General features: G+C 39.5%; 1 protein-coding gene and 1 non-coding gene across 2 annotated transcripts; one reads left to right on the forward strand and one right to left on the reverse strand.

Annotated features, from left to right (window-relative positions):
• Nucleotides 1-6155: 6155 nt before the first annotated feature.
• On the reverse strand, nucleotides 6156-6557 carry LOC145158661 (uncharacterized). Its single transcript, XM_079077521.1, has one exon. The coding sequence runs from the start codon at nucleotides 6555-6557 to the stop codon at nucleotides 6156-6158; it is 402 nt and encodes a 133-aa protein (XP_078933647.1).
• A 4354-nt stretch (nucleotides 6558-10911) lies between these two features.
• Nucleotides 10912-11018, forward strand: LOC145161999 (small nucleolar RNA R71). Its single transcript, XR_013738853.1, has one exon. It is a non-coding gene; the product is annotated as a small nucleolar RNA R71 (small nucleolar RNA).
• The last annotated feature ends 3730 nt before the right edge of the window (nucleotides 11019-14748 follow it).

The raw sequence follows: 14748 nt of genomic DNA on the forward strand, positions 1-14748 counted from the left end.
ATTACAGGAGGGTCAGTGCATATAAGTTTAAAATCTAAACAAATTTCGATAAATGATAGGAATTTGAAATTCTCACATTTTTCGATAAGGATTTGGGAGTGTGAAATTAGAATCATTGAAATTATGTTCAATTGGTTTATTTCACAAAGTAAGGATCATAGACAAACATAGAGTGCATACTTGGTGTATGGCAAAGCTATTGTTTAAGAAAAACATAGTGTACATGCTTGGAGCATGGGACAACTAGTGTTTTTAATTCAAGTATAAAGTTGATAAAACCGAAACAATGAATAATGAGTAATCAGTATGGTGATAAATAAAAGTGTTTATTTATTTCATAGGGATTGATACCATATTTGATTAATTTATTCTTTTGTTTCACTTTGCATGTTTTGACTTCCAGAATAACTAAGTCGCTCTTCCTGAATGATTAAGTTATTCAAACCATCCACATTCGGTCATATGTTGGAAGTAGATATGAATCAAGACTGTCATGGGTTGGTTTGTAGAGGTCCAAGTTGGTGGACAAAGTGGTGCTACAACACTCATGAGTGCTCATAAGTTCTGAGTATTGGATTCAACCCACGCTCATTTGAATCACTTCATGGATTTTATCACGAGTGATCATGAGACGATAATATCTTATATTCTTAAAACCTAGAGATATGAGTTGTTACTATGAGTTGTTTATACATTGATTGCACGAAAACTCATTGGTAACTCGATGTTATAAAACATGCCTTTGTGTATTATTCAACAAGTAGTAGAACAAGCCATATGAGTCGAAGTTTATCCATTCCTTTTACCTTCGGGATAAAAGCGATATATGTGGGCCCCTCGATGATTTAGCGATGACACATGTGAGTGCTTGGCTGATGTGTGTAAAACCAACTAGTTTTAATCCTACTAACTTAAACACAAAGACGAACACACGAAAGGCAGTGTACCTATCGATTAGCAGTTTAGTTCAGGTAAGTAGGGTATCGAACACAGGGAACGGTAAACAATTAAAAGAAATGCTAATATTATCTAAATAAAACAAGTAATAGAAAGGGGGTTTCTCTAGTTTTGCAAGACTAGAAACTTAAACAACTAATACTTAGACTACTTAACTAAAAACTAGATAAGCAAAGATTCAACTAAATTCAATAACGAAGGGAACTTCTGTTTAGTTCAACTCAATTGATCCTATGGTTGATATTATGGTAATAGTGCAATGGATTAATTCTTCTATTGGCTACCGATTCAAGTGATTAGATTCACGTTCGCTGCACTAATCCTTAGAGAACAAACTAACTCAAACAGTGGCCAGTTGTCTAATTTAATTCAATTCACTAGGTTATTTATTCGGGTTAATTTAGACTTGTAATGGTTAACTAATTTGGTCCTTTAGTTAACCTCTTGTTGATGGTCATCACACAAGCTCACACATGAATTTACCTATTTTTCTATTAATTCTAGTTTCACAGTCGCTAATCCTAGTCATATAATAAATTGGTCACATAAATTATATGAGGTAGCAATTAAGAGATGTTCATGCTTCTTAATTATCTTCCTACTAACAGAAAAACAGTTATCATTCACACATAAGGTTCTTTAACAAGCTAGAATCAACAAAATCACCAATATTAAATTAATCCTACCATAAAATCAAACCATAATCACAAAATCATCTATCCTAAACAGAAGTTATGAGTTTTTAGCTCATATCTACAGCAAATAACAAACTAAAAACATAATCTAATGATTGAAACATGGTTTATGCAAACGATTAAGATAAAAGTAGTGTGTTATTGCCTTTGATCTTCTTCCAATTTGATATCTAGGTTGAAATCTCGAAAACCACAGCTTCTAAGAACCCTTCTGGCCTCCAAAAATCGTCCTAAACTTCCCCCATTCGTTAGGGTTCGAATGATAAGCGTTTCTATATATATATTCTGAAAACAGGGGCTACTCGGCGAGTCCAGTGACCTACTCGCCGAGTCCATCACTTAAAATCCCGTGTACGGCAAGTCAGCGCGTCTTTATCTTCTCGAATCTTCGATGCGACTTGCCGAGTAGTCGACCCTACTCGCCGAGTACCTTGTGTTTTTAGCATTTTCTCAAAACATGAAAGTCGTCCGAAATTGTGTCTAGTTTTCAGAACATTTTGAATCTCGTCAATCAGAGTTACGGTTCATGAAATATGGCCAAAACAATGACGAGGGGTCAAGCCGCCCAGCAACATCCTTCTTTCTTCAAAATCCAAGATCCAAGCTTCCAATCGCTAGTTCCGCTTCCTTTTCCACCCGAGCATGTCTTTTATTGCTGAAATTGAAATATTAAGCTAATTAAGTACCTTTTGTCCATAAAATGATATAAAATCAACAATAATTAATAAGATAATGAATGATTTCTATGACTAAATAAGCCCATATCAAAATACCCCACACTTGACTTTTGCTTGCCCCCAAGCAAAACTGAATTTTAACACATTAGAATCACATAGGACAACTCACGTCGAACCCAGCCATTATGCCAAGACCGTAACGCGCACATTTGTGTCTAAAATTCCTAATAACCCCCCATACTCTAAATACTCACAATCCTCATAAACATTCGCCCACTCACCCCGAACTATGCTCATTTTATGCATCCCTCCGAATCCATCCTCAGAAAACCTCTTAACCTCAAGGTATTTTTGGTCAAGCAATCCAAGCATACATAATCTAGAAAATTACAACTTTTCGATACCACTATGGAGCTATTGGAATTCTTCACTTTCTTGATAATTTGAACTTTGATTTCTTCAAATTTGCCACCTTTTGATTTTTGGTATCTTCACTTTTGAATTTCTTCGGAATTTTGATCTTTTGATCTCACACTTTAACTTTGATGCTCCAAAAATTCTTTAAACTTTTCTTGTAATTCTCTCTCTTTTTTTTAACATGTAACTCACTTTTTTCTTCACTCAATACCTACATGCTTAAGCAGGGGCACTCAACTTCAACCTTTATTGATTAATGATAACAATTTTCCTGGATACATTTCAAGTACACGATGCTAAACATATTGCATCCTCAAACTAAGCGAGGTTGTGTTTTTGTCTCATGATTTCACTAGAATAAGGGAGCCACAAATGCACTATAACGTATATAGGCTCAACTAAACATTTGGGTCCTCATGGAATCATCAAATATAATACTAGCATGATCCCTAATTGTTTTTACCAAAATATCTAAATTAGCCCTAGCAATTTTATGCAAAATTTTAAAATTAATCTAAATTTTAACTAAATGTAACCAACCCCCTACCCCACACTTAATTTATGCAATGTCCCCATTGCATATTATGCATGAATAAGAAACATAAAAATAAAGAGGGAATTGGAACAAACTCCCCTGGGATAGTAGTGGCGAGGCTGATCATCTTCAATTTAGCTCCATCTTTGAATGACTTTAAACATGGGAACAGCTCATCCATGTCTTGGGTGTCATGTCGCGTGTGGTAGACTTGCAAATGACTCAAATATGTAGGATACAGCTCCTAGAAACCTCCAGCAATGATCCTCTATGAAAGAGTTGGATAAAACTGCAACGAACGTGCCCAAAACAACTCTGGAATCCGAAAAAATGATGATGGACTCGGCGAGTAAGTCGTGTACTCGGCGAGTATGTTGCTATCTTGCAGAGAAGTCGTGAATTTGTCCATGCACTCGCCGAGTAGGATATGTGCACTCGACGAGTAGGCGCTGAGTTTTCCTTTCGACTGAAGTGCTGAATCGGGGTAATTCAGTGACTCTTTTTCTAATTACTTCAGTAATAAAGCACTCTACACTCCCAACTCTAACGGACTTGAACTTAATGGAAAAGACTTCGCACTCTCAATTTAACATTCCTTACTTGAACCTTGACCCATAAGACTTCTAAATGTATCCTAACCTTCCAATCCTGAAAAAAAATGCAGACAAGAGTGAAAGCAACCAAAAGTCCTAACAAGAAATAAAATCATCCAAGTTTAACAAGTTGTCCAAATCCAACATCACGAAAATAAATTAAAAACACAAAAGAAACATTTTTCATTCTTCATCATCCATGTCGGCTCCTCCAGCTCCACGTCCTCCTCCTTCATTGCCTTTCCTCATCCTTTCTTCCCAACTCATGATGTGGGGGTAGCCGGGTCCAGGTCTCGGTGCGATGTTCATTTGTTGGAAGAGATAGCCAAATGATTGATTGTTATAGTTAACTCCTCTTCCAATATCATCGAAGTAGCGCCGGTACTCAAGTTGATTCCATCCATCGTTCTCTTCTTCCACCGGAATAACCGGTGGGTCTTCCCGTACCCGCTCGCTTCTTTGCCTCACTCGCCTTCCCGGCTCCTCGGGGATAGCCGGCTCATCCGCATGAGGAATAGAAAAAGAATCACCAAACTTTTCCACAATCCTTGCCCTCCTATATAATGCGGTGTTGAACGGAGGGGGATAAATGACCGTCAGCGCCCTTGACTCTTGCAAATCTAATACCCCAAATGACCTTGCAAGCCTCGTCACAAACATCCCTCCATTAATCTTGGAGTTCATCTTTTCCTTAACAGCCCCTTCAGCAAGATACTTGGCTATGCGATAGGGGAGATTGCAGAAAACATCAGGAGTAATAATACTCCAAAGATAAAAGATGTCAAGAGTCGGGACCTTGTCCCAGTTCTTTCGCATATTAATCGTGCTGGCAATGAACCGATGAATGAGACGGTGGATCGGTGAACGTATGTGACCCTCCTGTGCGGTAGATGGGATGTACACCCGGTTAGCAATAGTATTCCACCAGGTAGAAGCAACCACTCCCTCGGGGAGATCTTTGTGGAAATTCTCTAAAAAAACTTCAAAATCTTCATTCAACATAGTGCTTTGCTCATAGATTCCAAGCCTCCATGAAAATTCAGCCATGCTGCATTGTCGCAGCTCCCCACCAAGAGAAAAGGAAACTACATTGGGATTGTAGTACTCACTACCACCTCAGAATGAGATGGTAGCAAAAAACTCCCAACATAATTCAGCGTAGACTAGTTCTTGAATTTTGAAAAGCTGTAACCAACCATCACATATGATGGTTGAATCCCCCAAATTACATTCTTTCACCAAATATGGTGTTAGCTCTTCTTCCAAACCAACTTTCCCCATCCAATCCCAATCCACTGCATTGGGTAAATGAATCTCTTTCTGTTTTAAAGCCTCTAACTTGTTTTTGGCACGGGCTTGAGACGATTTGGATGTGATTTGGCGGAACGAGAGCCACGGGATGTCCCCTTGGCTTCCCCCTCTTGAAGACTGACCTCGTCTGGACATGGTACCTGCATGACAACATTAAGAAAGCACAAACAAACAACACCCAGTAATTAAAATTGAATAAAATAGATCTGTATAGCCTCCTACTCGCCGAGTTCATGTCCTACTCGGCGAGTAGGATGAACATCGGGACCAGAATCTGTCGAACACATATGGGTCACTTAAAACACCCAATTTTGCACAGGGGTTTGCTGTACTAAGTCCATTAACCACTAAACCAAAAGAAAATTCTCCTAACAACTCCTAATTTATGGTAAAACTAAAACCCTAGAATTTGAGGAAACCCCCAAATCCGAATTTAGATAAAATAGGGCAAATCAGTGATAAAGCTTGAACCTTTGATGAGTTTTTAAGTGTAAAGATCATACCCTTTCCCTTGAAAGTCGAGGATTAAGCCAAAAATCACAGAAATCGCTTGAAGGAGGCTGTGCACGGCGAGTGTGTGGGTAAAATGGGTAAAAACCCTTATTTCTCAGATTTTTATACCGTCTGTGTAAGTTGGCTACTCGCCGAGTAGAAACGGGCTACTCGCCGAGTACAATTGGTTATTTAGGCAAGCACTCGCCGAGTACTCGTACCTACTCGGCGAGTAAAGCTTGCAGTTTGACAAAAATTGAATTTAATTAATTTTTTTTAACCCACCACCCCACACTCTAGGCATTGCTTGCCCTCAAGCAATCATTTAGAACATATTTCCAGAAGAAGATGAATGAAAAAGATCCTAAGGAATTAAAAAAAAATAAATAATAAAGGAAAAAGAAATGCAAACTCTAAACTCGGGTTGCCTCCCGGAAGCGCTTCTTTTTAAGGAGTCATTAGCTGGACTCCTCCCATTCTACGTGGCTGCAATCCCTTCCAGCAACATCAACTCTTCCATGCCGTCATTCCTTGGAACTCTTTCTTCATACTTTTTGACTCTATGTCCATTGACCTTGAAAGGGGTGCCATCTTTTGACAATAGCTCTATAGCACCATGAGGAAACACCTTCTTCACCAGAAAAGGACCATCCCATCTTGACTTGAGTTTGCCCGAGAAGAGTTTTAACCTTGAATTAAAGAGCAACACCTTTTGCCCTTCATGAAATTCTTTATTTTCCTTGATCCTCCTGTCATGCCAATTCTTAGTTTTCTCTTTATAGATCAAAGAACTAGTGTATGCATCATTTCTAAGTTCCTCAAGAGCATTCATTTGCATTAACCGGTTGTTCTTGAGCTCCTCCATGTTGAAGTTGCACATCTTTAAAGCCCAAAAAGCTTTATGCTCTATCTCCACCGGTAAATGACATTGCTTTCCATAAACTAACCTATATGGTGTAGTACCAATAGGGGTTTTGAAAGCTGTACGGAAGGCCCAAAGTGCATCGTCTAGCTTATCCGATCATTCTTTTCGATTGCTCCCCACCGATTTCTCCAAGATTCTCTTTAAAGCTCGATTTGTCACTTCGGTTTGTCCACTAGTTTGTGGATGGTAGGATGTTGAAAATTTAGGGGTTACCCCATATTTACTTAGCACCTTCTCTAGTTGATCATTGGCAAAATGAGTGCCTCGGTCACTTATGAGAGCTTTCGGGACCCCAAATCTTGAAAATAACTTCTTTAAAAACCTCACCACTACCCGACCGTCATTAGTGGGCAAGGCTTGTGCCTCCGCCCACTTGGATACATAATCCATCGCCACCAATATGTATTTGTTGCCTTTGGATATGGGAAATGGTCCCATGAAATCGATCCCCCACACATCAAATACTTCGCACACTTGGATACTATGTTGTGGCATTTCATTTCGAGATGAAATGTTTCCCGCTCTTTGACATGCATCACATTCTTTGACAAATTGGGTTGCATCTTTAAAAATCGTGGGCCAGTAAAACCCAATGTCAAAGATCTTCTTAGCAGTGTAATGTGCTCCATGATGTCCACCCGTGGGCCCGCTATGACATTGCTCCAATATTTTCCAGCTTTCATTCCCGAACACGCATCTTCGTATGATTCCATCCGCGCAGCTTCAGAAAAGATATGGTTCATCCCAAAAGTAATACTTTATCTCGGAAAAGAATTTCTTCTTTTGTTGACTTGTGAGATCTTTTGGGAGGTAATTGCTAGCTAAGTAATTAGCTATATTTGCAAACCATGGTTCTTCTCCCGCAGTCACCATAATATACTCGTCCGGAAAATCATCTCCAACTCTATCTTCTTGCAATCGCGGGTTTTCAAGCCTTGACAAGTGGTCAGCTGCTACATTCTCCATTCCCTTTTTGTCGCGTATCTCTATGTCAAACTCTTGAAGAAGTAGAACCCATCGTATCAATCTTGGCTTGACATCTTGTTTGACAAACAAATACTTGATAGCAGAGTGGTCAGTAAAAACAGTTGTTTTAGATAAAACTAAATAAGGGCGGAATTTATCAAAAGCGTACACCACAGCTAATAATTCCTTTTCCGTGGTGGTGTAGTTTTCTTGGGCTGGATTTAAAGTCTTGCTAGCATAATATATGGGTTGGAAGTGCTTATCAACCCTTTGACCAAGGACAGCTCCTAATGCAAAATCACTAGCATCACACATTATTTCAAATGGTAAATTCCAATTTGGTGCAACAATGATCGGGGCATTAGTCAATTTTTCCTTTAAAAATTCAAATGCCTCTAAACACTCTTTAGTAAAATTAAATGGTGCATCTTTTAGGAGTAATTGTGTTAGAGGTCTAGTTATTTTAGAAAAATCTTTAATAAAACGCCGGTAAAAACCCGCGTGTCCTAGAAAACTTCTAATACCCTTCACATTAGTTGGTGGAGGTAATTTGGCAATGGTGTCAATCTTTGCCCGATCCACTTCAATTCCCGATTTGGAAACCTTGTGGCCCAAAACTATACCCTCCTTAACCATAAAGTGACATTTTTCCCAATTAAGGACTAAGTCGGTCTTTTCACACCTAGCAAGCATTAGGTCAAGATTTGTGAGACAATCATGGAAGGAAGATCCAAAAACAGAAAAATCGTCCATAAAGACTTCCATGAAATTTTCCACCATGTCGTGGAATATGGCCGTCATGCACCTTTGAAATGTCGCGGGTGCATTGCATAGCCCAAAGGGCATGCGTCGATAAGCAAAAGTCTCACTTGGGCAAGTGAATGTGGTCTTTTCTTGGTCCAATGGGTCTATGGGTATTTGGGAATAACCCGAAAATCCGTCTAGGAAGCAATAATAACTATGGCCCGATAATCTTTCTAACATTTGATCAATAAAGGGTAAGGGGAAATGGTCTTTACGAGTGGCATTGTTTAGTTTTCGATAATCAATGCACACTCTCCAACCGGTTACCGTTCGTGTCGGAATAAGCTCATTCTTTTCGTTGGTTATGACTGTCATCCCTCCTTTCTTGGGCACCACTTGAACCGGACTCACCCACGGGCTGTCGGAAATGGAATATATAATCCCCGCATCTAAAATCTTGACCACTTCTTTCTTGACCACCTCTTGCATATTTGGGTTTAGTCTTCTTTGGTGCTGCACAACCGGCTTTGCTCCTTCTTCCAGGTTAATCTTGTGTGAACAATAAGAGGGACTTATTCCCTTGATGTCGGTAATGCTCCATGCTATGGCCCGTTTTCGCTTCTTCAAAACTTGCACTAGTTCTTCCTTTGCAGAGTTGGAAAGGTCAGAGGCTATAATGACTGGCTTTTGATGGCCATCTTCAAGGAAGGCATACTCCAAATGTTCTGGTAACTTTTTGAGCTCAGTTTTTGGGTTCTGTTTGTTGTACTCGCCGAGTGTAGGTAAGGGACTCGGCGAGTTGGTAGCTGACTTTACGAATTCTGTTTTTTTTTCGCTTGGACTCGGCGAGTAGATCGGCCCTACTCGGTGAGTTGAAGTGTCAGATTGCCTCATCAACTCTTCAAACTCAGCTTCTTCCAGCAGCCTCTCGATGTCCATTAAGTCTTTTTCTGCATCAAATTCTTCATCAAAAATTGTGAACTTGCTGGAATCTTCACTTATGCATTCCTCCAATAATTCATCAAGCATGTCAATTGAGAATGCCGTGTCGTCACTATTCCGTGCATACTTCATAGCTTGATCAACCCCAAATGTAACTGAATCTTCTCCTACCCGCAAAGTGAGCTTCGAGTCCCTCATGTCTACTATAGCACTTGCCGTGTTGAGGAAGGGTCTTCCAAGGATGATTGGGACTTGAGGATCCGCCTCCATGTCTAGAATTATGAAATCAGCGGGAAATACAAACTTGTCCACTTTGACCACTAAGTCTTCACATATTCCTCTTGGGAAAGTGATTGTCTTGTTAGCTAAATGAATCGCCATACGAATTGGTCTTGGTTCCGGGAGATCCAGCTTTTTGAAGAATGAATAAGGCATTAAATTCACACTTGCTCCTGAATCAGCCAAGGCATGAGTGGTGGCTAAATTGCCAAATTGGCAAGGTAAAGTTAAGCTCCCCTGGTCATCCTTCTTCTTTGGTAGTTTGTTGAGCATGGCGGCTGAGCAATTCTCATTGAGGACTACCTTCTTCACTTCCTCCATCTTCCTTCTATTAGTGAGAAGTTCCTTAAGGAACTTTGCATATTTGGGCATTTGTGCGACAGCTTCGATGAAGGGTATGTTGATTTGAAGAGCCTTTATATGATCTAGAAACTTCTGGTACTCCTCTTCCTGCTTCACTTTCTTAGCTCGGGCTGGGTATGGCAGTGGACTCGCCGAGTCCATATTCTGTACTCGGCGAGTAGAGCTGTCAGATTGAAGATTTTGATTTTCTGCTTCCTCCTTCTGGGATTCTTTGGGTGCTTCATTCTGAATAGGGGCCAGAGGAGTGATTATTTTCCCACTTCTTGTTGTGACTATGTTTATGTGCGCGCCTCGTGGGTTGTTTTCGGTTTTGCTAGGAAGTTCGCCCGGTGATCTTTGGTTTATTTGTTGAGCAAGTTGCCCTAGCTGCGTTTCTATGTTGTGGATAGATGCTTGCTGGTTTCTAAGCATGGTCCTTGTTTCTTGAATTGCAGCATCCTGATCACTATGTCTTTTTTCTGAAGCAGCTACAAATTTGGTAAGCATTTCTTCCAAACTTGGTTTTCTTTCTTGTGATGGCTCCTCCTTTTGGTAAAACCCCCTTCCCTTTTGCTTGAACTTCTCCTCCTTAGCCTTCTTGTACTCGTCATAAGGGAGCCACTCTTTCTTTGGTCTACGCCAATCTTCATCATATCGGTCCCCACTTGAGTAACAAACTTGCACCTTTTTGTTGCCATTCTCATCCAAATCGTAGTCTCTAGTAAGGTGAGGCCCATTGCAATTTTCGCAACCCACCCGAATAGCATGTATCGTTTGGTCCATTTTATCCATCCTCCTATCCATGGTTTTTAGCATAGCCATAACTGCTGACAAGTCTTCTGAAGCTGCATAGGCGGCCCCTCTCGTCACATCATTTCTTGGATTGTGGTATTCTCTAGAATGCTTAGAGAATTCTTCAATTAGTTGCTTTATCACTGGAGGTGCCTTTTTCGTGAGTGGACCTTGCGAGTCAAGTAATTGCCTAGTGGTAACATTTACTCCATCATAGAAGATGGAGACTTCTTGTTGACTATTGAGGTCATGATGTGGGCAATTCCTTAGCAGGCTCTTGTACCTCTCCCACGCTTCATATAGTGATTCTCCAGCTTGTTGTTCAAAGTTAGCTATGGCTTTCTTTAGCTTGGATATCTTGGATGGCGGGCAGAATTGATCAATGAACTCTTCTTTCATTTGGGCCCATGTAGTGATAGATCCTGGGGGCAATGACTTGAGCCAATCCTTGGCAGCACCCTTCAAAGTAACCGGAAGCATGCGAAGTAGCTGAGTTTCTCGAGGCACATTTGGAACATTGAAATAATCAGCTACATCATTGACTTCGTCCAAGTGTTTGTAAGCGTCTTCGTGGTATTTGCCTGTGAAGGGGATCTCCTTAAGTAGAGCCAGGATGTGACCCTTGAGCTCAAAAGTAGCAGTAACGGGGATTACGGGTTGCACAAGTCCCGGTCAGATATCATCGCGTATCCTCTTATTCCATTCCCCCATGGGGACTTCATCAATGTTAGCCATGAGAATAGCTAATTCACCGTCGGAATCGGAAACGTGACCGAATGTAGGGTCTTCTTCTTCCTCGGTCTCGTACTCGGCGTCTTCTTTAGTAGGGTCTTCGATTGTCATAGAGGCGCTGGATGCTCCTGATTTGCTGCTCTTCTTCTTGCTGAAAAGGGACTTTAGGTTCTTTAGTGGCGAATTCCTTGAAGAAGCGGATTCTCCAACGGATTTTCCTTTGTTCTTCCTTAGGGCGGATTCCGGGTCGTCTAGAGGAGGGATCAAAGGTGTATCAGATCCTCGGGTCATGAAACAACTGCAAATAAAACAAGAAAAACGCGTAAAAAGAACAAAAATGAAATAAAAGCTAAAACTGTGAACATTGATTGACTCGCCGAGTTTCGTCGAGTGCACTCGGCGAGTTCAAGGTAAAAACAGAAAAATTTTCTACTTAATTTATTAAAACAGGGATTGATCAAAACCTATACTAACTACTAAATTACCTCAGAATTAACTTTGTGTAAGATAAATCCCACACAAATGATCGATAAAAATAGAAATTAGTGCTAATTTAGAACCGTTCCCCGGCAACGGCGCCAAAAAATTGATGTGTGTAAAACCAACTAGTTTTAATCCTACTAACTTAAACACAAAGACGAACACACGAAAGGCAGTGTACCTATCGATTAGCAGTTTAGTTCAGGTAAGTAGGGTATCGAACACAGGGAACGGTAAACAAGTAAAAGAAATGCTAATATTATCTAAATAAAACAAGTAATAGAAAGGGGGTTTCTCTAGTTTTGCAAGACTAGAAACTTAAACAACTAATACTTAGACTACTTAACTAAAAACTAGATAAGCAAAGATTCAACTAAATTCAATAACGAAGGGAACTTCTGTTTAGTTCAACTCAATTGATCCTATGGTTGATATTATGGTAATAGTGCAATGGATTAATTCTTCTATTGGCTACCGATTCAAGTGATTAGATTCACGTTCGCTGCACTAATCCTTAGAGAACAAACTAACTCAAACAGTGGCCAGTTGTCTAATTTAATTCAATTCACTAGGTTATTTATTCGGGTTAATTTAGACTTGTAATGGTTAACTAATTTGGTCCTTTAGTTAACCTCTTGTTGATGGTCATCACACAAGCTCACACATGAATTTACCTATTTTTCTATTAATTCTAGTTTCACAGTCGCTAATCCTAGTCATATAATAAAGTGGTCACATAAATTATATGAGGTAGCAATTAAGAGATGTTCATGCTTCTTAATTATCTTCCTACTAACAGAAAAACAGTTATCATTCACACATAAGGTTCTTTAACAAGCTAGAATCAACAAAATCACCAATATTAAATTAATCCTACCATAAAATCAAACCATAATCACAAAATCATCTATCCTAAACAGAAGTTATGAGTTTTTAGCTCATATCTACAGCAAATAACAAACTAAAAACATAATCTAATGATTGAAACATGGTTTATGCAAATGATTAAGATAAAAGTAGTGTGTTATTGCCTTTGATCTTCTTCCAATTTGATATCTAGGTTGAAATCTCGAAAACCACAGCTTCTAAGAACCCTTCTGGCCTCCAAAAATCGTCCTAAACTTCCCCCATTCGTTAGGGTTCGAATGAGAAGCGTTTCTATATATATATTATGAAAACAGGGGCTACTCGGCGAGTCTAGTGACCTACTCGCCGAGTCCATCACTTAAAATCCCGTGTACGGCAAGTCAGCGCGTCTTTATCTTCTCGAATCTTCGATGCGACTTGCCGAGTAGTCGACCCTACTCGCCGAGTACCTTGTGTTTTTAAAATTTTCTCAAAACATGAAAGTCGTCCGAAATTGTGTCTAGTTTTCAGAACATTTTGAATCTCATCAATCGGAGTTACGGTTCATGAAATATGGCCAAAACACTGACGAGGGGTCAAGCTGCCCAACAACATCCTTCTTTCTTCAAAATCCAAGATCCAAGCTTCCAATCGCTAGTTCCGCTTCCTTTTCCACCCGAGCATGTCTTTTATTGCTGAAATTGAAATATTAAGCTAATTAAGTACCTTTTGTCCATAAAATGATATAAAATCAACAATAATTAATAAGATAATGAATGATTTCTATGACTAAATAAGCCCATATCATTGGCCAAGCCAGGACTGATTTGATTTGTTCAATCAGTCAGTCATCATAAATCAAAAATCGGGAAACAACAAATGGACATAGAGAATGATTATAATCCATGTCTCAGTCCATATGATATCTAGAATGGAGGAATATATGATCCCTTATCTAATGGACAAGTCATCGACAAGGTCAGAGTTCGACAGCGGCTTTAAGAGCTACGATTGCCAGTTAGGTTTTGAAGTCATACTCAATAATAGTTTTAGACTTATCCAAGTGGGAGACTGTTGGATTAATGTCTAAGTCCATAACTATATTTGGTATGTACTTGACCCGACCTGGCATGGTCCATTTGGGTTGCACTTCACCGTCACAATTTATATGGATAGTCTTTTGAGAATAGTATATTTATGATTTATATTAATATATTATAAGTTCTAATATATTAATATGGAATCATATTATTTAATTAGTATTGATCAAGAATTAATTTAGAATTAATTAAGTGATCAAAAAGAACTAATTAAATATGGACTCTTATATATATGGAATGGGCCAAGTTCATTTAGGTTGGGCTAAGCTTTCATGGATGGTCCATGGAGCTTTTAACCCATGGATCCTATGTAAATGAAAGGTCATGGGTATTAGGGTTTACATGGATGTAACCCTAATCCTCCATAATATATAAAGGGTCCTTGGCTCACAAAATAGACACAAGTGTGTGAAAATAAGAGTGTGCCGATTTTAGTGTGCATACATATTCTCTCGAGTTCTTCCAAGGTGTTTTGGTGATTTGTGATTCCATTTGAGGCTTCCACACTATTGGGGCTAAGCTCTTAAAGCTTGAAGACATCAAGCTACATCAAAAGGTATGTCATCTAACTAGAACTTTGTAGTATAGGTGCTTCATAATATGCTAGTTAGGATGAAACCTTGGAATAGTTAATATTTGCATGTATAATAGAGAAAACATAGATCCAAGGTTTATAGGGTTGCATGTACACCATAGGAGTGTTAGAATGCTCAAAACCCAACATAACTCCCCCAATTCAAGGAAACGTGATAGCCGCAAATCCTGAAACCTTTGACAGTGCCAAGAGGTTGGCCAAAAGTTGTACGACCACAACAACAAGAAGGGCGAGAAAGCAGGGGAAACTGAATGCAAGAGGGAGAGTGATAACAAGAAAGGAAAGAATAACAAGAGGAAGGGAGGACAAGGCTCAGAGTCGTCGAAGA

The sequence above is a fragment of the Lactuca virosa genome, chromosome 2 (genome assembly GCF_052849685.1).
Source record: "Lactuca virosa cultivar CGN04683 chromosome 2, Lactuca_virosa_CGN04683_v6, whole genome shotgun sequence".
In the NCBI taxonomy this organism is placed as follows: Eukaryota; Viridiplantae; Streptophyta; class Magnoliopsida; order Asterales; family Asteraceae; genus Lactuca; species Lactuca virosa.